The following is a 24,858-nucleotide window of genomic DNA, read 5'->3' as shown; positions in this document are numbered from 1 at the left end:
GTAATATGACTTAAACATTGTTTTGTCACACCTGCAGACATTCTGTTACATTTATTAATTAAAAGGCATTACAGATTTGGAATTATGTCCTTAGAATAGTCTGTATTTTCCCATTTGTAAGGGTATGATGGTGCCTTTTAAAATGGAATGAGTGGAGAAACACCAGTGGATGGTGTTTTTATTGACATTATTCTCCTGTATTTGGCTTTATAAAACTCCTTAAGCAAATTGTGTGTAGAGTTTAAAAAAAAAGGCATGGAAGCGGAGGTCTGTCTGGGGCATGAGTGTGACATCATTCCAGTGTGCCTTGAAGGATTAATGTGAGACCAGCTTTCCTGAAAAAGAGAGAGGCAAGTTATTATTCTGCAGCATTATAATTACTTCTGTGAAAACAAATAGGTTCGCTGTTAATCATTCATGTGACCGATTAGCATACTAGAGAAGGGAAATATTTATGAGGATGTGCATGAATTGGAGAAATTTAAGTCTGCTGATACAGTTCCTTTGGAGAATTATAATAGCATCTGTGACATTTATATACAGAATATAACACAGGTCGTCCTGTTTGGATCCTTGGTGCAAATATCATACAGCTTGTTAAATATTGAGTCTGAAAGGGAAATTATAGATATCCAGTGTGCAGTCTATAACAGATTTGAAAATTGGTCGATTAAAACATACTCACACTACTTATTTTATCCATTGTGAATAACAGTGCAATGCATTCTCTTACAGCATCCGTTTAAAAAACAACTTCAGAACCAAAACAAGAGCAATAAATTTACAAGGAAGTCAGTGATTTAAATGTCCATCTAAACTGTATAATGTAGATGTTTTCCTTTGAAGCTAAATTGCTCATTTTGAACATTAAATTAAATATTTTAGTGTTGCACATGCTTCAGTATACCATAATTTCTTGTTGTAACTAATGCATTTCACATATTCACCAATTTTCTAAGTAATGTTTTGAGAAGACATTCTGACAGATTTTTGCTCATCATTGTTGCAAAATAATCTTTTAATCCATGTATAAAATATAATGAGATGCAAGAGAGAGTGAGAAAGGGAAATGCTGATGTGAACTCAGCTTCCAGCTTTCATTCCAACATCTTTTGTTTTACTTTGTTTAACATTTTTTTAGATTGTATTTTTAAACTTGTCATATCCCTTTGTCTTTTCATCTTCTCCCACTTTCAGAAGTTTGGTCCAACCCTAATTAAGACAGGGAAGCAGGGACATTTGAATAGTGTGCTTTATTGGGGTAACTCACCTGGCTGAGGAGTACAATAACTGGTGTGTACTGGGGCGGAATAATGAACAGGCTGGCATTGATCATGGGGCCCTGATTGGCCAGAATTTTTGTTGTTATTATTTTTTTAACAGACCTGTGGGCCCCCATTGGTCCATAAAAACATTGAATAATTTGTGAATCGATGATTGGTTAGATGCAATAGGTTCGCAGTTCAAATTTATTTTGGAGGATTTTATATCACTGTTGTGTCACTTAGTGGGTCATCTCTGGTGCAGTTTCATGGTGGCTAATATCAAAATGTGTGACAGAAAATATTGTAGCAAGTTCAGGTTCTGGGGCTTGTGCCCACGCCGCTCCTGCCCCAATTTGTTCCTCACAACATGGGAGCGAACCTGGGTCTCCGGCGTCATTCAACAGGGGCTTGCCGGCTGAGCTAAAGAAGACCTTCCTCAGCCCAGGCAGCCAAGATCTCTGTTATACGCAGAGGAGTAGAGGACAGTACTGTCACCGTCCTGCAACCGGTTCGTACAATCTGTCTGTTGGCTGTATTCATTACAATATTGTAACGCAACGGGGTTTAGGTGGGCACCCTTGCCGCATTAGGTCGGCCCCGCACCGTCGGGGGCTCGAACCCAGGACTCCCGCATCACTCAACAGGGACCCAGCCCGGTGAGCTGAAGAGAGATCTCTCCACAGCCCAGGGGCTGTGGTCCTGCTATTACAGGGAAGGGCGGTGCCGTCACCGCTCTGGTAAGCCGGCTCTTACACAGTACCTGTCGGCCATAAGCGTTACACTCTCCCCAGTTTAACTCGCCTTCCCCAGTGAAGGGCTATCCAATCCCACTCTGACACCAATGTAACGCAACGGGTTTCAGGTGGGCGCCCTTGCCGCATTAGGTCGCATTACCCTGTTGAGTTACAATATGATAGTGGGGTGCAAAAACGAAAAGCACAGCGGTTAAAAGAGCAGAGTGAGCAGGATCTACTCAAAAAGATTCCCAAATTGATGGGTTATTTCAAGTGTGCTGAATCGTCATCCAGTCAGCCTGTGCCAGACCCCGACCCCGAGTTTACAGCTACTGTTGCAGCCAGTGCTACAGCAATAGAAAAGCTGCAGCTGGCTTGGGCGCAGACCCCATCAACGCCGATCAAGATGACGAGCCAGCTCATAGATTGGCTGTGAATCTGATTAATGGTTGCATTGCTGTACTTACATTACAGGCTATAGTAGTATGTGGACATGTTCCCTGTGTGTGCTGCGTCATATTCCGTTTGAATTGGCGGTAGCAGGCTCTTCCTCCCAATGCATCACTGAATTATTACAGTATTTTCTCTCGCTTTTTTTCTGGTAATGGGATGGGTAGGGGGGCCTACACAATGTGTAGCCTAGGGGTCTCTGATCACCTTAATCCGACACTGGGTCTGTAAATATAGGGCTGTTGGAAATCACTTTTTTAATGAGTATGAGCCAGGGAGCTCTTGCAAGAGTGAAGATAAAGTAGAGGAAGGAGTGTGAAAATTCATTCCTCATTCAAGCAAAAAGCATGATATTTATTCTTACTGTAGGTAGGCAGAAATGGGCGATATTAGAGTTTGACATCCTCTCAGACTTTTTATTTAAAACTCAAATAAGTCAGTTTTCATAAGATCATTTTTGTAAATGTGTACATCGGTTAACAAACAACATACAGTAGGTAAAATTCTTTTACTTTTAAATATTGGTTGGGGCTATTAATTGCAGTATGTATGGAGTTACAAATAGTTTAGTGCATTGCACATGGTGAAAATTCCCCTGCTCAAACAAAAGCAATGTTTAGGTACATTACCAATTGGGAAATGTCAGATCAGTCACTGCGTTAATTCATAATTGCATTTGTTAATGTGAGGATTTCAGATAATTTAGGAGTGAATGGGAATAAGAGTACTTTTCACTTTCTCTCTTTTTGGAGATGGATGAAATTCACCAGATGTTTCAGCTTCATGCATAGTATGGAACTAATTAGTATAGCTTTACATACAGTACCACTGAGATATCCAAGATACAGTATATATACTGAGGATTTTTCATGTGTATCGGATTAAGCCACACAGTTCTTCCCAACAGCTTTAAGAGACTAAATTAATACAACTGAGATGTTCTTCTGGGCAATTTTGGATATAAATATGTACAGTATTACAAAGCAAAAATGATTCAAAATGTCCTACCCAGTGTATCCTCTAGTCTAGTATCTTATATGATGATGATGTTATCCATTCAGTCGGATCTGACTCTCGGCGATTCTATAGGCCATCTCTCGCCACGCTTTTTTTTTTACTTTCCCTTTCAGCTGTTCTATGCCTAAGCCAGTGTCTGTTTTGATGGCGTCGAGCCACGGTGTTCTTTGGCGGCCTTGTCTTCTTGTTCCACTGACCATTCCAAGCATCATTGCTTTCTCCAATGAATCTGATTGCATCAGGTGACCAAAATAAGTAAGCCGGAGTCTGGTGATCTTTTCCTAAGCGAAATTTCTGGCTTAATGCACTCCAGAACCTCTTTATTGGTGACCCTTGCTGTCCATGGTATCCATAACAGTCTTCTCCAGCACCATAGCTCAAAAGTATCTTATATACACCATGTTTATTAAAAAATATTTAAAGTGCATTACAAAAGTGGGATACGTGTTGTGTGTTGGGTAATGTATAAATTTCTCCACTCATTCCATTTTAAAAGGCAGCCTTAAAAGATGTTTGTGACAGTCTGCAGCTCCTATACAAGGCGAAGTAAAAAAACCTGGGATTTTTATTGACCACAGAGAGTCAGGACCTCGGTTTTACGTCTCATCCGAAGGACGGCGCCAGTTTACAGTATAGTGTCCCCGTCACTATACTGGGGCATTAGGACCCACATAGACTGCACGGTGAGCGCCCCCTGCTGGCACCACTAACACCTCTTCCAGCAGCAACCTTAGGTTTTCCCAGGAGGTCTCCCATCCAGGTACTGACCAGGCTCACACCTGCTTAGCTTCAGTGGGCTGCCAGTTGTAAGTTGTAGGGTGATATGGCTGCTAGCTTTGCATTATACAAATGTATAAGGTACACAAATAAAACAAATGTAATCAAAGTGTTGCTAAATCTTCTTAAATAATATATACACAACTGGCGATGGAGTTACTGTATATTGTATTGTATGTTGCATGATATACCTGTACAATAAAAACCTTAAAGTATTAAACTAAAACAAGAAATGGCAAAAAGTAATTTTTAGCTTACTGTAGGTCATCTTTTAACAGTAATAATATGTTATATTATTAAACAGACTATTTGATAAATGTTTTCTTTTAGATAAAATATTTAATTTTAATATGTAATAAATATACTGTGTACTATACTACAGTGCTAATGCCATAATGCCATCTATCACATTGTTAATGCCATCAATCGGAAGACTAATTCAAATTAAAAAGGCTTATCACAAGTTCTTTCTTGTGATGTTTAACCTATAGGAAAGCCTACATATTTAAGTGTTTCTATAATTTCAGGACTTTTTTTGTTCAGGAAATAACAATTCACCTCAGTGTCTTAGAATTAGATAACAACACTTGCTGCAAGTGGAGATAGACTCCTCAATGGTGTTAAATTATTTTTTTGCTTCATTGTTGCAGTGTAATGCCTGCTTGCATATTTGTTAAAGGAGAAGACATATTTTCTTAAACGTGACATACTGAACATTTGGCCTATTAGTAGTGTAATATTAAGATAAGATCACTTTATTGGCCAAATACAATGTCTTGTATTAGGAATTTGTCTTTTTGGATACCCCAACTTGCTCTCCATGAGACACACAGACAGGGAGAGAAGCTTGGGGTCAGAGAGCAGGGTCAGCCATTTATACAGCGCCTCTGGGGCACTTGGGGTTAAGGGCCTTGATCAGGGGCCCAACAGAGTAGGATTTCTCCGGCCACGGGATTCATACCAACAACCTCCCAGCCACAGGCGCAGACCCTTTGCCACAGAGTCACCACTCTGCCCATTATTCCCCATATGCCCAAATCTTAAGCAATTATATATGGTGTGATGCTATCTAATGGCTTAATTATCTGAAAGGTCATTTGTTTTTCCAGAACACCAGTAAGAGGTTTTATTTCAGCACTTTAGTAGTTAAAATCAGGAGATTTGTCTATAAAGGTGTTGGTCATTCTATACTTAAAATATGGAAATGAAGCACCATTTTAGCACCAGTTTTAGCTTGGATTTTCAAAAATGTTAAAGCATAAAGCCCTCTTTAATATCAGTTTTAAATAGGATGTATTTCGGGATTATGTACTCCTGGAGAATACAGGACAAGAACAAGTCATTCTTGATCATTGAAACCATCCTCTCTTCCTCACCATACAGCTTTAGGGCAGAAGGTCAAGCTGAAACTGATGGAATCTGCAGCCCCATGAAGAAGCTTATGGAATCTCCATAACCCATTTTTATCCTTCGCTGTGATGTATTGATTTTCAGATTGCAATACATTTTAACTAGAAAGGCTGGTATAGTACCAGCAGGGCCTGTGTGCAAAATCAATAAAAATGCAAGTAACCCAAAAATTAAATCTTCTAATGTATTTTCTGCATTGTAAACTTGGTAAGATTGCAAAATGTTTTGTGAATGAACCACAAATCTGGCAGCAGCAGAACTGCAAGTGTAAGCACTTTGTGTTATGTTATTTATTTATTTTATTCATTCCTTCAAAATGCTGAGATTGCGGCCTGGCTGGCAAGTATTGCCAAACGTTTCTACATTGAATGCTAACCAGTGTTGCACAGCAATCTCTGCAGTCTACAAACCTAGGCTTTAGGAGTGTCCATATTGCTGTGTCACTAGTTTACATATATACATGGATTGTAACTGATTTTTATTTAGCCCCACTGTGCTAAAGATACAGTATATTAGATGTGCTCCTTATTTTTAAAACCTGAAAACCTGTTGACAACCCTGGCTATTCTCACAATCTGTTACAGCATCAACACAAAAAGCTCTGTGGATGTGACAATATTTCATCTGCGGCTTTGTAACCATTTCCGGCAAATACTTACGACATTGCCAAAAGTAAGTACTAACAATAGTGCAGATCATACTGTAGTTCTAAAATGAACACTGTGCTTATAAATACCTCACAGATGGTCAAATAACTTTAATTTAACAGTACTTTAACAGCACATTGTAAAATATAAGCAGAATAAAAGATGCCATGGCAATTGTACTTTGTATTTTTCCTAACAAAAGATAATAATGCAGATCTTACGTTAGTAAAATGCTGATGCATAGAGTTTCACTGAATACAAATAAAACAAGAAAATTGTATTTCCTTACAATTTATTGAACCAATGAGGCTCTCATTCCTATTTAAAAACTTAATGTATCTTCAATGAGTGTTCAAGGTCACATACAGCACAGTTTCCCACAGTTGTAATTTCACTTTTTTTCTTTTTAATTTGCTTAGCACATGCTCTTATGTGACTTACAGTATGTGCCACATGAATGCAGAGAAAAATAAATGAAGTACTATTAAAAATTCCAAGTATAAACAGGTGGAAACAAAGCAGTAATATTGACAGCCCACTGGTACTGTATTGTATGTTTCTAGTGAATAAAACAACAAGTGAATTGCATTACCAAAGTGAGAATTAAAAGCAATAATTAAAAGCACAGTGCTGTGCAGTTCAGGAGTTATTGAAGAATGTAGAGAATTGAAAGGTAATGGAATGCTGTCAAAACAGAGTATCATGGGAAAGTGCCAAAAGATGGTTAGGAATTAGGCAGTCATAATTCCTTTGCGTAGTTCATTCAACCACTATGGAGTAAGGATGGAGTGAATGGGATATGGGTATGGAAGAATGAAGTATGTGGAGGAGTGGAGAGTGTGAGGGAGAGATAAGACACTGAATGCAAGCAGGTGCAAAGTGGTTTAGACACTGCTTCTGCCTGTATTTTATATGAAGCCAGTGAAGGGACTGAAGTAATGGTGTAGCATGTGTAATGACAAGTCAAGCAGCAGAGTTATGGATGAGTTGGAGAAGACAGATCGCATTGGCAGGCAGAGTGGCCAGTAGAGAGTTACATTAGTTATGGCAGAAAAGAAGCAGGACCAAGACTAGGAACTGTGTAGAATAATTGGTAATGAAGGTATACAGTGCCTTGCGAAAGTATTCGGCCCCCTTGAACTTTTCAACCTTTTGCCACATTTCAGGCTTCAAACATAAAGATATAAATTTTTTATTTTATGTGAAGAATCACCAACAAGAGGGACACAATTGTGAAGTGGAACGAAATCTATTGGATTTTTGAAACTTTTTTAACTAATAAAAAAATGAAAAGTGGGCCGTGCAAAATTATTCGGCCCCCTTGCGTTAATACTTTGTAGAGCCACCTTTTGCTGCGATTACAGCTGCAAGTCGCTTGGGGTATGTCTCTATCAGTTTTGCACATCGAGAGACTGAAATTCTTGCCCATTCTTCCTTGCAAAACAGCTCGAGCTCAGTGAAGTTGGATGGAGAGCGTTTGTGAACAGCAGTTTTCAGCTCTTTCCACAGATTCTCGATTGGATTCAGGTCTGGACTTTGACTTGGCCATTCAAACACCTGGATACGTTTATTTGTGAACCATTCCTTTGTAGATTTTGCTGTATGTTTGGGATCATTGTCTTGTTGGAAGATAAATCTCCGTCCCAGTTTCAGGTCTTTTGCAGACTCCAACAGGTTTTCATCCAGAATGGTCCTGTATTTGGCTGCATCCATCTTCCCCTCAATTTTAACCATCTTCCCTGTCCCTGCTGAAGAAAAGCAGGCCCAAACCATGATGCTGCCACCACCATGTTTGACAGTGGGGATGGTGTGTTGAGGGTGATGAGCTGTGTTGCTTTTACGCCAAACATATCGTTTTGCATTGTGGCCAAAAAGTTCGATTTTGGTTTCATCTGACCAGAGCACCTTCTTCCACATGTTTGGGGTGTCTCCCAGGTGGCTTGTGGCAAACTTTAGACGAGACTTTTTATGGATATCTTTGAGAAATGGCTTTCTTCTTGCCACTCTTCCATAAAGGCCAGATTTGTGCAGTGTAAGACTGATTGTTGTCCTATGGACAGACTCTCCCACCTCAGCTGTAGTTCTCTGCAGTTCATCCAGAGTGATCATGGGCCTCTTGGCTGCATCTCTGATCAGTCTTCTCCTTGTCTGAGCTGAAAGTTTAGAGGGACGGCCAGGTCTTGGTAGATTTGCAGTGGTCTGATACTCCTTCCATTTCAAGATGATCGCTTGCACAGTGCTCCTTGGGATGTTTGAAGCTTGGGAAATCTTTTTGTATCCAAATCCGGCTTTAAACTTCTCCACAACAGTATTACGGACCTGCCTGGTGTGTTCCTTGGTCTTCATGATGCTCTCTGCGCTTTCAACAGAACCTGGAGACTATCACAGAGTAGGTGCATTTATACAGAGACTTGATTACACACAGGTGGATTCTATTTATCACCATCAGTCATTTAGGACAACATTGGATCATTCAGAGATCCTCGCTGAACTTCTGGAGTGAGTTTGCTGCACTGAAAGTAAAGGGGCCGAATAATTTTGCACGCCCCACTTTTCATTTTTTTATTAGTTAAAAAAGTTTCAAAAATCCAATAGATTTCGTTCCACTTCACAATTGTGTCCCACTTGTTGGTGATTCTTCACATAAAATAAAAAATGTAAATCTTTATGTTTGAAGCCTGAAATGTGGCAAAAGGTTGAAAAGTTCAAGGGGGCCGAATACTTTCGCAAGGCACTGTAAATGCTGCAAATATTGCCCAGGTAGGAGTGTATCAGAGAATACATGTGCCAGGAATAAGAGACGGAGTGTTTCAAGACACAGTCATATGGGGATTGTTTGTGGGAGTCTGGATGATAGATTGAAAGCAGGAACGTTTTTGCAGGGGCAAGTGTAGAAGAGAAGGGGGCACTGACTATTAGTGTACAAATGCAACAGTAACCAAAACTGTTGCTACTGCTAATAACAATAATAAAAACTGCTTATTCATAATGAAGGTTTTTGTAGCTTTAAAGGTATGACCTTTAAAGTAGCCTGTGCTTTAACCTCCTTAGTTCTATTTTGTTTGTTATATTCTGCAGATACACAAACTTAAGAATACATGTTTTGGTTTTCCTTATGTCTGTGTCTGTGCTAACCTGCTTTTAATTAACAAAGACCTACAGTGTGTGAACTACAGTAATTCTTCATTTTTAAGGATAATTTGTTGTTTAAAGATGGATTTAAATCATGCTGGGCTGTTGGCCTGCTAGATCATGCTGTTCTCTAGTGATGTGCCAGAATGGTCTATTCCATTTCTTATTTAACATGGTTTTTTCCATTTAATTTATGTGCTGTGACTTTAAAACTCTGTGCCATTAGTTTAGTGGTATTTCAATTGAGCAGGATTTAGGTTCAGTCACTGATAATGTTGCTTCTGCTTGTATGTGGAATTAAATGGTGAATTATTTAACTAGCAATGGAATGTTTTAATGTGATTCCATATTAATGACTCCACTTCCTTTCCACCTTCACAGTACTTAATAGCTACTACCATTTAATTTGACATTGTGTAGTGATTGTCTCAGTCAGGGAATTTTAAACACAAACAAGATCATGTAGATGACTCTGCTGCTCAGTAAGTGTAAAAAGGATTTTAAAAATATGAACTATGCATAACGTGAATCGCTGTGATTAAAATAACATGCACCAGTGATTTGTTAACAATTCCAGTTCTGTTTTCTACTCTGCTAATTAAGTATTTTTCCAACAACTGTTTCTCAATCTTTGTTTATCCCAAGTGTGTGTCTTCACTTGATAAAGTGAGACATTTCCCCAATTCTTCAAAGATATGGGAGGAAGGAAAATAAACTTTTAAAGTACAATTCTTTGGTACTCCACACAGACCTCCCTCAGAGTCTTAGGCATAGATATAAAAAAGTTTTTCTTCACTTTTTTAAAATCTACTTTGTTCAACAGATCAAAAGAAAAGGTTATTTTGAGCAACATTATTTTTTTGGTTTTCTATGATTGATGATTATGAATTTACACATGTTTTACCTTTGTCTTGTACAACAAAAAAGGGACTAGCTCCTGTTCAATATACTGTAAATGTATATTGAAAGAAACCTTTGGCTTTTTACATTTTTGTAGAAAAATGGTTCTAATAAGTAAAGCAGATAATGATCGTAAAAAAATAAAAGCTTGCTTTTTTGTTTCCACTTACTGATTTTCTATGCTAAAACCTAAAGAAACATACATAAATTGCAATGCTATTTTTTATTCTGGTCTGTTTCTTTTGTTATTGACTTTTACACACCTGGTGAACTTTTAAAATGAAGAATAAATAAGGAAATAAGGAAATAATTTAAAAGGACATTTTAAAATATTCACTACAGAATGTACTGTTGTTTCAGTTTAGCCTGTAAGCTGTTTTACTCTTAGTGACTTATCGGTTGAATTCAAACAGTATGTGATCTGTAAATGCAAAGAGATCACTGAACAAAATGGATAGTATTAAATATTGAAAGAGGATTTGATCATATATAAAATCTTTGAATGAATGTTAAGGCCCTTATATAATCTACACATTAGTCTACAAATCTACAAATTGCCTCTCTGGATTTTTTTTTACTGTTGACTGTTATTCTGCTGTAAATCATGAATATTCAGAGTCATTTTGCTTTTATATATTTTTTTTTTCTTTATTCAAAATAAACCTGAATTAGTGACTTTATGGTAAAGATGTTTTAATGTTTGCATTCTACAAGCCCAAGAATCACTTAGAAGCTATTCTAAAAATATATATATTACGTATGATGTAATTTGTGTTAAAGGCATAATTGTTAGGAGAAACTCACATGAAGTGGTGGCACTTGTTTGAATCAGATACTTGCAAAAAAAAGTTTAAACAGTAAAAGGCTGATTGAGGAAGCTGTAGATAAAGAACATAAAAAATGTGGAATGTTTCACAGTAGTTAAAAAAGGAGGTCATTACAACAGAAAAAGGAGGTATTGAACATCCCAGCATGAACTCCTCCAGACACCTACAGTATGTGATCAATTTAATGAGACACCTTGGGACAGACTGCTGAATGTGTTTGACCACAGTGACTAGATTTGTCAATAGCTCTTAGAAGTCAGTAATATGTGAACACAAGGTATTGCTATTAGCCATGAGCAATTCAGAAGCTTTCAAAGCAGGTGTCACGTCACTTTAAAAAACATTTACTTCAAAAACACTCTTTCAAATGCGCTTTGACCTTTTTCTTGCTTTAATTATTAAACAGCATATTGAACATTATGTATCCATTAATTATTAAGGACTTATTAAACTTCAATGTGTTTATCACAGTAAAACAGTTCTCTTAGTACAAGTACAAAAACAGATAATGACCATATTGTTCATATTGTTGCTTCCTGGTACACAAAGAGATTCTGAGGTTGTGTGATTTTATTAGTTTTCTTTTTTTCATTTTGTTAGAAACTGGAATACTTCATGCTTATTGAACAAAGAAGAATTTTGTTTACCCACGTTTACACTGTTAGCAAGGCACTATGTTGTAATTGTGTGTAATTAAGATGGAAAACACAGAAATAATACATCAATAATTATAAATACATTAGTACAAATACAGTAACTGCACAAAGAGAGATAGAAAGAAGGATCATCAGAATGAAGATGTGATATTTGCTAAAAGAACAACGTACTGTAATTAACAAGTCATTCTTTTTAGAGATGTTGTGTTTAACTTATTTGAATGAGGGTCAGAGTTAGCCTGAATGTTGTTCTGTATAATGTCAAAACATGTTTGAACTCATCTAAATGATAATCATAATACATGTTTTAAGTGTTTGCTCCAATGTTTTTTTTTTGCCACATCAGTTTATGGTCAGGCCCTGCATGCTTTAAAGTAACTAAAAGCAAATAAAGTAGTTCTTTCAGCTAATCAATCATTTTTACCTTTTTAAAGATTATCACGATATGTAGGTGAGTAAATTAAATTTCATTGCAGGTTAGAATGTATTTTATTGAATGGCATATTGATTGGAATTTGCTTATCCTATACCAAAAACATTGATTTTTTTTGCTAACCAATAGCTTAAGAGAGATTTAAGCCTGTATTATCACATGAACAATTAACATATAAAAACATGTAGATATATATAGTACTTATACAACAACATATACTGCAGATACAGACATAATCCATTCCTTTTATCATTTCAGCTATAACTGCTGAAAGTATTGTGACAGTTTAGCCTTTCTTGGTGCCCCTTGTGTTTAAATTACATTAATGTATTTAAATACACTAGTCACTAGTGTATTAAATGACTATTAGTTTTACCTTCTTTCTCATTCTTTAACATTTTATGTAGTTAAAATGCTTTGTTTACTGTATTCAACATTATTTTAAGAGAAAAAAGAAGAAAGCAACAGAAAAGACACCACAGTTTGGTGGAGTAACTCACAGCCATATGGTATTATCTTGTAGAAAGATTTTTCCCTGAGTCTGCTTAATTTATAGTTTGTGTAAAAAGACTAATCAGTTAAAAAACATTTTGCTATATTTTGCTATACTGTACATTTTGTTGTCATGCAAAGTTTGTTGATTTCATTCTTGTTTATATTATTTTACCCACATTTCTTGAATCCTTAGATTCTGTATATTCTGTTATGAATAAAATCACACATAATGCTGTTTTCCATAGGAATAATATGGTTTTGCAGCCAAACAGAATTTTAAATTGTATAGTCAAAGAAATAGCTTATTGTGCTTTCCTTGAATTCATGGTGTCTTTTATGGTATCCCTTTCAGATAATGCTGCTGACTGACCCAGAGATTGAAAACAGCTTGCTCATCAGTTCAGATGAAGGGGCCACCTATCAGAAGTACCGCCTGAATTTCTACATTTTGAGCTTGTTGTTTCATCCCGAGCAAGAGGACTGGATTTTGGCATACAGCCATGACCAAAAGGTGAGAAATGTCAATCAGCTTTGCAGTGTCAAAGCAATGTCTGATAAGCTCTCAAACAAGGCAACCTGTATTTCAGATCCTGAACAAAAGATTGCCAGTCTCATTATTTTCTGTGCAAATGACATCCCAAGATCATTTGGAGTGATCTTTAACATTTACTGTATGTATTATTAGAACATTTTTTACCTATTTTCACATATTTTTTTAGACAGGCAAAGCATTTAATTATGTAACCCTGTGCTTGTTTATCAAATAAGCTAGGAATAAAATATACTGACATCCAGGGAGAATTATTCCATTGATTATTATTTTTGCAAAATATGTACAGGCAATGCAGATGCACGGTTAGAAAGAAAAAGATGTGAAGTTTTATTTTGTCCACTGCCTTCCATCTTATGTTATTCCAAACAGTGTACAATGAGTCTGAGTTCTCAAGTACTTTTAAGTTATCTAAATTTACTACTTTCTTGAAATGTTAAATTACAGTGTTTGCTAAGCTTAAAACATACTACAAATGTGCGTGATCTATACTTTATTTAGTGTATTATCCTAGTGTAAATTAATTCTTCAGTATTTCTCTCTTGTTAATGATTCATTTAGACTGACAGTTTCTCCTTTGTAACTCAACTTCAAATTTGTCAGGTCCTAAAATGATGGCTTCATCTGAAATGTAATAACATATGAAGAGGTTAGTGGGTCCAGTAGAACCCACACTTCTTCAACAACAAGGGTTCAAAGTACCTGCCTAATGTTAAATTTACTGCTCTGTGCAGCACATCTTGTTAAAGCTTGGTTTTGAAAAGTGGTATTTGCTGCCAGGCCGTAGTAAAAAGACACACAATAAGTCAAAATGAAACCTGTATGACAAACTACTTTAATTTAATTGTCTTTTGTGATGAGTGCATTATTGCCCTATCCTTTCCAAAAGACTTGTGATCATTTTGCTGAGAGGATTTCAATCAGTGCCTTTGTTGATCTCAGGTAACTCAAGCAATCCTCTCCACTTCAGTCACCAAAGCTTCTTTGATGTCAGTAAGAACCTCGGAAACAGCCCTTATTGCTTCTGGAAAGATCAGAGAAGTAGACATTATATAAGACCGCTTGAGTGACAGTCTTTTAGAACTAAATGCCTCCTGTAGCATTCTCTATCCTTTATTTAATTGAAATGAAATCATATTTCAGAACCTAGTTTCAGATAAGTGACTGAGGATATCTTAAAAGTGCCTTGTAGTATTTTTTTCTGTACTGAATTACTTCTAATAATCCTTTTAACAATTTCATCATTTTCCACACTATACTTTGTGCTTCTTTTAAGTCTGAAAGGTTCAGTGAAGACATTATGTCTGGCACACCATATTGATATGTTTCTTTTTATTTTGTAGTTTTAAAGTTACATAAAATGGGTTGCATAGCAAGCAGAAATTCAGAAGAAAATAGATTATATTCCTTTCTCAGTTTAAATCAGTGTAATATAAATGACACTGTTTCTGTCATTCTCGTTATTTGATAAGCATTTTTTTTTTGCTTCAGGAGGAGTAGAGTAGATGATATCTTCAAAATAGACATGTCTTTGTGTAGATATACTGTATTGATTTGTAACGTTGTGGTTTCTATATGCTGTTACCATATTTAATTTTATGTTACCACTCTTGTGGTGCATATGTCTACTTTTTAATATTTTAAATACCTTTCTCTACTTTTGAATTCATATGCAAACTTAATTATATCACTGGAACCAAAGCAGTGATATATAATACTATATGTGATGTTATTTAGTTTTTTCTCCTCATCTTTGCTACAAATTGAAAACAGCAAATGTAATAGGCTGGCTAAGCTTCATTTAACTCACATTAGGACTAATTTGTAGAAGACTAAAGGTTACAACTTTGCTATGTTACAAAATTACATTCATAAACTAGTATTGAGTTGTTATATGTTGTACAGCTGTTTGCTTAGAAAATTGGTTTGGGCCTTTATATTACAGAATCCTGGTACCTCCTTTGTAGGGCTGTGCTCATACAGTAGTTGTCAAATCAGACTTTGATCACTAACTAGGAGTAAACTAGTCAGAAAATGTCAAAGCCAATGATTGATATAGAGTAGACCTAGCCTTATCTCCTCTCTTGTTAATATCAGATCTGGAGCTGCACATCTGTTTGTGTCAGAATGAAAGTAAAAATAATAACTGTTTAGTATTGGACTGAGGTTCATGGGCAATAGGGTTTCAATGTATAATAGCTGGTCTATACTGTATATAACAGTATATACTGTAAGTACTGTATATACTTTTACAGTATATTCAGTCAAGCTATTCTGGGACAGTTCAAAAGGATTCCTGCTGGTCTGAATTAGATGGTAAACATTTCTGATGTAGCAAGCAAATCATAAGAATCTTAAGGAAGAAATTTCCTACATTTCTAAAGGATCCCCAAATATTTCACACAAAGAAGTAGACCCACTTCATTCACTCTGAAGCGAACTGCCCATCTGGGTGACGTGTGCCAACAATCCAAAAGAGAAAGTGAGAAACTCCTTAACCAATTGAACTGAGGGTCCACTTTAGAAAGGCCTACCTTCCTGAAGGAACATAGGAATTTAACCAGGACAACAGGTTTAACACCCCTTTTCTTTTGAAAAGTACCATGCAATCATTAATGACCAAGCAGTCATATCCTCAATTTAATTTCTCTTCCAAATGACAAAATCCCAGCACTATATCCTTGTGTGGGCATTGGTTTAGAAATACTCTTGCAGAGTGAAGATCTCTACCTCCTTTTTCACAAATACTACTTGCAGCACATACAGCATCTGTAAGCACCCAACACAGTATTGGCCAGGCTTATCTTTTTTTAGCTTAAAAATCTGACAAGATCAAGCTAACAGATGGTAGTGTTGTTTTCATGAGATTAACTCCATACAGGAATTAAATTAACTTTAGAAGCAGGTGATGTCAACGGTTTGTGATTTACACATTTTTCCATATGTTGCTAAATCTATTTAAGCAGGAATTTAGCTGTTCAACCTACAGTATGATTGACCCCCTAAAACCATTCACTACCAATTATCCAGGAAATTAGCTGCTTTAAATAGAAATATTTCTTCTTGTTTCACTTATTCCCATTGGTTATAGTTATTTTCCAAATTTACCTAAGAAGATAAATAACTGCAGTGACTGCAATTACAAACTTGAAGCATTCTCACATCAAAGAAGGAGGACATACAAACTACTGTACTGTATTCTTTTTCACAAAAGCCCTTCATTGAGGAAACCTAGGCATGGATGTGAAATCAAACTTTTTTAAAAAAATTCATTTCATTCACATTTCTGTGAAGTGTAATATCCTTGATGCATCTTTTGCTTTGGAAAGATTTTTTTTTGTTTATACAAAAGATCAAGACAAAATCATTGCTTTTTTGACTCGCTGTATTTTGAAGTATTAGTGTGCTTGTAGATGTCCTGTGCTTCTATTGTCTCTTACCTACTCACCAGGATCTGTCAGGATCAGGAATTAGATATTGAATGATTTTCTTGGGATATCCTTTCCATTTTGCAGGTTCTTTATATTGCAGCTCTTTTTATCCTTTCAGCCTCCAGATTTGGGTGTCTTATGCTTGAAATATCATGGAGTAAATCGCTTACAAAGGCGTTCAAAATAAAAAAAAATAGTTTCTCCCTGCAGTTTTTTAAATGTACTGTATAGCTAGACAATCCCACAGAGGCCTTATTTTCTTCAGGTGAGACTTGTTGCTTCTGAATCTTTTGAATGCCTGTAATATAATACAAGCTAATTATTAACTAAAAACACTCATTAACCTGCCGGTGTTATGTTATTTAATGGAGTTTATAACAAAAGAGACGACAACAACCAAGCTCAATCAGACTCAGCTGTCAGTAATTAGTAAATGCTCCAGACAATCCATTCCTCTCCCTCAGCCAAGCGGGTTAAACCACAATTTCGCTCCATGATGCTTTCATCTTGGGTGTTGTCATTCCTCGTGAATTCATTTTTGTTGTTGTTGCTGCCCAAAATAGAATTCAGTGTTTGCAGTTTTTAAAGCTATAAGCAAAGTCGTAATGTTCATTCATTTTACAGAATGCAGATTAATTTCTATACATGTGTAGTTTAATTTCTCCCTCAAAAGGATTTTCTCAAAATATTGTGGAATCACAACCCCACTACAACTGTTTTAACTTTTTAAGAAGTTAATTGTGAATTAGTAGCCATAATAGAAAAAAGAATGTATCATCTTCCTATTTTTTTCTTAGTAATTGTTTTCAATGCGCTCAACATATACTGTAATGTAGAGTACTGTCGTTGGGAGATTTCTTTAATTTCTTTATGCGGTGTTTTAGCATTAAATAATGCCTCGTAAGAAAAGTATCACATTTGCAGCAAGAAAATATTGTATAATTATGGAAATAAAAATGATACAGTGGTTAGCACTGCTGCTTTGCAGTGCAGATGCCTTGGGTTCAGTTCTCAGTGGAATTTGTATGTTCTCCTTGTGTTTGTTTGGGTTCCTTCCCACTGTCCCAAGATATGCAAGACTGATAAGTTAATTGGCTTCTGAGAAAACAGGTCAACTGAAAATCAGAAATGTACAAAATAAGCAAACATGCTCTGTACAGACAAAGTTCATCTAATGACATTAAACTCATATTTTGTATTTTGTAACAAATATTTATACTGGACTATGTTTCTAATAGTCTTTGTCTTTGTTCCTCAGCTCTACAGCTCCGTGGAGTTCGGGAGGCGGTGGCAGCTGGTCCATGAAAGAGTGACCCCTAACCGATTCTACTGGTATGAAATAAAATCTTAAAGTGCTGGTTGCTCAGGAGAAAAATAAATGCATGTTGAGATCCTGTAATTTATAATTCCATATCCTGGCCCTCTTTTCTCCAGGTTTAAAAAAAATCAATTTTTGTCATTCATGCTCCGCCTTCTGCTGCATAAACCCAGTCCAACAGACTTTATAGGTAACCTTTAACTAAACCATATCTAAGGATTTAGCACAATTTGATTGTGATCAATTTCAAGGTGATTTGTTAAATAATGTCTGTGAATAGAAATTAAGAAAGCAGCAGAAAAACATTTATTTGAAGTAACTGAATTTGACAGATATGTATTAAAGGCAAATAGTGTCAAATAAAAATGGATACTGTGCTAAAATCGAATGTGGAGTAGTGACTCAATGGCACTGAGTTTCGGGTACCAGAATGGGTAAGGTACTGTATGAATGCAACGACTGAAATTACTGAAATGTAGTTCCCTATTTGTCCACCAGAGGGTAGCAAGTCCAATAATGCAGCCTACAATAATAGGTGACCTGCAGGGAAGCTGTAACAAAAACATTGTTTGAAATAGTCAGAAGGTTAACAAGACATACTGTAGCAACTTTAAGACTGATGCACATGGGTATACTGTATGTTTCCTGAAGTCTTTTATTTTTAAAACAGAAACAACAAGTGTGGCACAGTTCAGATGTGTAAGAACATGTTCTGCTATCTATTTTTATAGTGTGACAGTATATACTTTAATTGTTTCATGCATTTCTGGCACACACATTTTAGTAAAAAGTATATAGAAAAATATACATGCTCAGAAAGCAATACCTGTAAATAAGATAAAACACTTCTTACTTTGAAAAAAATAAGCTATTACAGATTAAACAATGGCAGAATGTTATTATACTTTATTACTTTAAATACCTCTTGTGATTTTTTTTTTGTGAGTATATCCTTGATTCAGGCTGGAACATTATGCACTGGTGTTTTACAGGTAATTGCCTGTACAGATGATTATGACTCTCTTAATGAATGAACCCATTAGAGCTGAACATTGCATGCTCTAATGCCAGCATATTTTTCTTAAAATTGTAATTTTACACTACCACTAATCAATTACAACGTGGCAGATTATTTCTGGGCTATTACAATGACTTATTTAAATTATTTTGTGAAGTCCACACAAATAGGCTTGAGAAAACTATAACATTTTCAAAATTGGAAATTAATCACATGATAACCTTGTCTTTCCAAATAAATTATACAAAGGTTACATTGTTCCCTTTATAGATTTATGTTTTTCATAATAATAAGTCATAATTTTGTATTATCTATTTCTTGAGTCAATCAACACACTCAACCTACTGTACATCATCCAAGGCTATTGAGACCTGGCAGAAGAGCTCCCAGTATTATGCATGGGAAAGAATGATATGCAGAAATAGTTTTTCTTCTGTCTTCTCAGAATATTGTTTTCATTTTTGTGGAAGTAAAACTACTTGTCATATCCTCCTGCATAGTGAATATACAGTAGGCCATTCCAGAGTACATCTGCTGCTCCAAAAATGATTTATCGATGTTTTTTCAAATATAATTTGTACCACATTTGCTTATTAAAAGGCAGAGGAATAAGTTGTTCCTGCAAAGATGCAAGTGTTAATGTATGATTTCTTCGTGATCATTAGTGATTCTTCGTGATTATCTTTGTGCTTTCTTGTTTTTAAGCTGCTTATTGTTTTAATAGTGTCTTGTGCCAGCAGTGCTTTGCAATTCTGGCACAATTTCAAGAACATCAGCTGAACAGCTGATCTTTACCTCTCATAATGTTTAATACATCCAGTAGAAACAGTAAAACTCAAGTTCACTCCAGAAAATTGGTCTGTCTTACACAAATGCACATTTCTACATTGCTGCATTTTCCACGAAGGGTAGCCCTGCTTTTGTTGTTGATATTTGGCTAGTATTTCAGAAAGCTGAAGCAAAGCTTAGAAAAGTATCTAATCTATTTTTAACTTGGAAATGCAGCTCCTTTTTTTGCTTTTTTCTTTTACTCTCTTCATATTTCTTTAGCTTTATGGATAGCTGGTTTCCCGTCTGCTGGATTGAAGCTGTCAAACCCAGTCATTTATAACATCGCTGCCTCAACTTCTTAAAAAGCTCTAGTAGAGCAATTCTGGAAGAACTGTCAAACTCGTAACAAGCTGCAGAGTGGGAGTCTAGAGGGCTGCTTGTTTAGCACATGTATAAGATTTATTATAAGGAATATGAGCTGCAGTGCTAAGGCTCTGGAAGTTGAATTCCCTGATGGAAACTCCACCAATAAAAGGAATTGAACTACAAAGCAATTACAGACTGCTGAACAGGGCAAGTCTGTAACTTTTATTACAGCACAGAGATGAAAAACGTAAGAAATCTCGCCTTCCTGACAACAGACACAATTAATAAAATCAGGAAATATTGAAGAGGTAGTGCCGCTTTGCCTTTTTTTTAGCAATCCATCACCTGACAGCAGGTGAATGAAGATGACCAAATCATCATCTCCTACCTTCCTGTCAGCCTATCACAATGCTTTACAGCTCCTTACTGGAACACTTGTTTTGGTCAGTGTTTAAACAAAAGCCTTGCTAATTTTAACCAAAGTATTTTAAAATAAATTTATTTTAGTTCTAATCCTGTACTTAAGATGGCATTTTGTTTAACCAGTCATAGTCATTCTGGGGTAGATAATGTGAATACTGTTGCCACAATAGAAAGGTGAAACAGGTGTATATTTTTTTAAAGATAAAAGGCATGAACTTTAATTTTTCCTAATTAGTTTTGATTTAGAATTTCCAAACTTGCAATCAACAGAAAAAAAATAAATATATATATATTTCCAACAACTCTCAGTTACAAGTCTAATTTGTATGAGATGGGTATATACTGTACTGTAGAAATGGCACATGTAGACTTTAATGGGAAGTCTAAGAATAGGAGTCAGAATGTATATCCAGTTGAATTTCCCGAGGCATGGACTTACATTATATAATTTACTATCAAGAATGTTATTGTGTAATTCCTGGATCTCAGGTTTACTCAGAAAAAATCAATAAAAAAATTCTGTAAGTATATACTGTATATATAAAATAATAAACCTGTTGGAACTAAATAACAGCAAGCAATTTGTAACATACATTAAAAGAGAACCTTATCAAAGTTTGGGGAGTTTGAAATTTGGTAAAAGCCTTAGTAATTTAAATTGATGAAAACTTTCAAAACTCTTACAAAATGTACAACATGGGATTAATGTGTATTCATTTGGATATGGGATGCAGAACAGATGTCCAGCAGATGTTAATTAAAATGGTAGATGCATTTCTGTGAAGGAAAGTTACTTTTTTCTGCCTAAAAAGCATAGATGTGTTGTAGCACAGGCCTTTCACATGTTTCAACAAAAAAATGCTCCAGTGTTCCTTCATATACTGTAGCTTGCCTAGGCATCCAAGTCTCCAGAAAACTAAAAAGTAGGTCATTGAGGAAGAGGTGGTGCAGCCGCAAAGTTTAATCCACCAATGCTTCCAATAAGTGTCCTAATTATCTGTCTCGTTGAAACAGGCAGAGTTCCCTCTTTGTTTGTACTTTGGTTGAAGTTGTCTTTCTGATTCTGAAGTCTTTTTAATAAATATTTAATCTTACAGAGATTTTTCATCAAAAAGCAGAAAGGAGGATTTGGTGAATGCACTGTAATGCCTGTAGGCATTTTTAGTGAGCAGATAAATGAGCGTCTCATTCTAACGAAAGGCTCTGTTCTGCTGTTCTGTCAGAAACCAAGGGCAGCCTTGAACAATAAACTTGGGGACACTGTAGCTAAAATCTCTGGCTCTTTTTTTACTTCAAAAGATGTGGAAGGCTGGATCAAATATTTATCTTCATTCTAAAAAAAACATTAAAAAACTTCCTTATACCATTATTTTTATGAAGTACTGAAAAATTTGAAAGTATTTAAAATTCTGGCAAACATTGTGAACATTTACCTTGATATAAATTCCTCCTTCCTTGTTTTCTGTAACCTCTCCAGCTCAGAAACCAGTCTTTCAGTTCTGAAACTCCATAGAGATTTCTATATCATAATTGCTGACCCCAGAGTTCATTTTTTTCTTCGTCATTACTGTCCTTTATGTTCCCACCACATCTTGAGCCCCAGAACAAAGTCAGAACAATACAAATAGTGTGACAGAGGCACAGCCTGCAATTATGAATTAAAAGGGGGAAAGGAGAACAAGCATGTTCAACTGCAATAAGATTTTTTTGCACCAAGAATTGCTTTAGGTAATTCTTTGTACATTTTTTTTATTTGTAGAATATTTCTAAGGTAGTGATAACTTTGTCAGTTCCTTGGAATACCCAGGGAACTTTGTATTTCCAGTCCATTTGAACTCTTAGCAACTAAACGGAATCAATTATTTCATTGTGTATGTAAATACTCTCTTTCCAGTTCTTTACAGAGGAATTTGGGTTATCTTTAAAACATGCTGGATTTGTGTCTCTCTATGAGCAGCAATGAGTGGCACTGCTCTAATTAAAGTATGGTTTTAACAATGCAGTTGTTCAAATGTATTAAAAGTGATCTGTTTTATTAATTAAATAAAACACCTTAAATGCTATAGCAGTAATCCTTTAAGCTGAGAGCACAACTTCTTTATGAAGAAGTACATTTGATTAAGAAAAACAATCAAAAGCTTATTATCCTAATTTAAAGGCTTAGATACTGTACATTTGGCGGGTTTTATTGGAATGAAGCTTTTAATAAAAATGAATGTTTTTTTTTGTCTTTTGTTTAAATTGAAGGCAGTACCATACAAAGAAGTTGCCTTCTCAGACTAAAAGATTAGAAAAACAGTAAATGTCAAGATTGCACATGGATGCAACCATTAAAAGATGTGCATTCCCACTGTGCACAGCTACCAAAGCTCATTGTTAAAAAAGTAAAGTGGATTATAAAGCACAAGAGTTACTTTAAAATACATTGCATCATATTGATCTGGTTCTCTTTCTAGAAGTGTCGAAGAAATTATTTTATTCCAACACAAATACATGAGGTATACATAGAAGTACAGCACTGCACAAAAGTATTAGATTTGAATTGTCTGATTCGTTTCTCTCAGTTTTTCTTTCTGTATGGCGAAACATACTATTATGGTAATCTTCTTCTGAAACCATTTTGTTTTAAAATGACAGTTAATCCTACCTGATCTATATGATGAAATACAAAAATAATCCTCTAAACTTTACTAATGTGTATAGAGGATCAAATTATTTTAATGATGAGAACACTTGAAAATGATTTAATTATATACTGTATTTGTATATAATTGTATTTACCTTGACCTCTTGTGATCAACCGTTTGAAATTTCCATTCTTTATGACTTAAAGTTTGCTAAAACAAGATTGATTTCTTCCAAAAAAAAAGTAGAAATTCTGATGGTAATTGAAAACTAGTAGAGACTTGGAATACATTGTTGATGCTTTGAAAATACATATATTGTAACTTCTCATTGCATTTAAAAGAAGAGTTTTGATAAGCAGTGTAGAGTAGGTATGCATACTGTAGATAATCAAATATCTTATATGAGTAATTAATCTGCCACTGCAGAGTTAGAGGTCAAGGTTTTAGTTTTTCATTTAGTACTGATGACCAGCATCTACCTTTTAATTAATGGTATTTTAAGTGTTCCTGCACTTAACAGAGAAACTATCTGTGGTAGTATAAATCAGAAGACAGACACTCCGGTTTTCTGAATACTACTACAATACGTACTATGGTAAAGGGAGCTGTCGTCACCTTGAAATAACATTCTTTTGATATTTTTTTTCACCGGTAGGTCAAAAACGGGTTTAGACAAGGAGCCTGGCCTAATTCACCTGGAAACCATTGTTTCAGAGGGACGTAAGTAATTTCATTCAGCCATTGCAGCTCCAATGCTTTCTGTTTTGCTCATGTTTATGTCTATAGAGCAAAAACTAGAGAGACAGAGATAGGGTGACAAAGAGAATCCTAATTAAAGTTGTGTTTTTGTAGTTTTAGACAGTTGACTACATATTTAAATGTAGATTTCAGACTGAATAAATTTACCTTGAAAATTATCTTGAAGGGATTATCTTGAAAAAAAATTATGTGCTTCACTAATTATAGGGCAGCCAAGAACATTGGTCATGGTGCAGACAGCACTTTGCTTTTAGTCTGACTGCCTGATTCTCTTTTTCCAAGAACAATAGTCAACAAGAATATTTTGCATAGACTGCGGGCAGGGAGGCGGATTTGTCAAGCTTTCTGATCACTACTTGGTCAGGATGGAGTAAAAGTCAGACTAATTATCATAATTTAGATGTGACAGAAAGTAATCCACCTTCTATCAGCTGATTGATTGGGATTCATCAACTGGTGATATACTAGTTGACCTCCTGCTTTGCTGTTGGGGTAGCTTTAGTCAACTGGGATTTGCTTGGCTTGCTGAGCAACAGTTGACCCTTTTCCAGGTACCTGGGATCTTTCAATGATGTCAGCACTGTTGAACACAGTTCATCAAATTGCTCCGACAGATGTACTGTACATGTTGGAGAAGTGTGTTCATAGTTTCTCATTTTCACTGTATTACAGGATGTTCAGAAGTAAACTGAGATTATAATTAATTTCTAAATTTAAAATAATAATACTAATCCTTTTAAAATTTGTTGTGTGCTGATTAGTGTTGTTGCCTCACAGTTCTACATTTCTAGGTTAAATTTCTGGGGTACCTGCAGGGCTTGCAAGTTGCACTGTGTTAATTGTTGCATGAAA

General features: G+C 35.6%; 1 protein-coding gene and 1 long non-coding RNA gene across 3 annotated transcripts in view; one reads left to right on the top strand and one right to left on the bottom strand.

The window, feature by feature from the left end:
• Positions 1-24,858, top strand: part of sorcs1 (sortilin-related VPS10 domain containing receptor 1) — a 237,195-nt gene that overhangs the window by 166,222 nt on the left and 46,115 nt on the right. For both annotated transcript variants that reach the window (XR_015939582.1, XM_088635728.1), the window contains exons 4-6: positions 13,096-13,254; positions 17,983-18,056; positions 23,903-23,967. Coding sequence is in view for 1 of the 2 variants with exons in the window: in XM_088635728.1 (XP_088491854.1) it covers positions 13,096-13,254; positions 17,983-18,056; positions 23,903-23,967 (298 nt within the window). In the remaining variant the exon portion in view is untranslated. The remainder of the gene's footprint in view (positions 1-13,095; positions 13,255-17,982; positions 18,057-23,902; positions 23,968-24,858) is intronic.
• Positions 14,133-24,858, bottom strand: part of LOC148661669 (uncharacterized) — a 40,218-nt gene continuing 29,492 nt past the window's right edge. Inside the window, exon 4 of the long non-coding RNA XR_015939583.1 lies at positions 14,133-14,317. This is a non-coding gene — a long non-coding RNA (uncharacterized LOC148661669). The remainder of the gene's footprint in view (positions 14,318-24,858) is intronic.

The sequence above is a fragment of the Lepisosteus platostomus genome, chromosome 6, assembly GCF_059453375.1.
Source record: "Lepisosteus platostomus isolate fLepPlt1 chromosome 6, fLepPlt1.hap1, whole genome shotgun sequence".
Classification (NCBI taxonomy): domain Eukaryota; kingdom Metazoa; phylum Chordata; class Actinopteri; order Semionotiformes; family Lepisosteidae; genus Lepisosteus; species Lepisosteus platostomus.
This window is presented reverse-complemented; position numbering and strand designations above follow the sequence as displayed.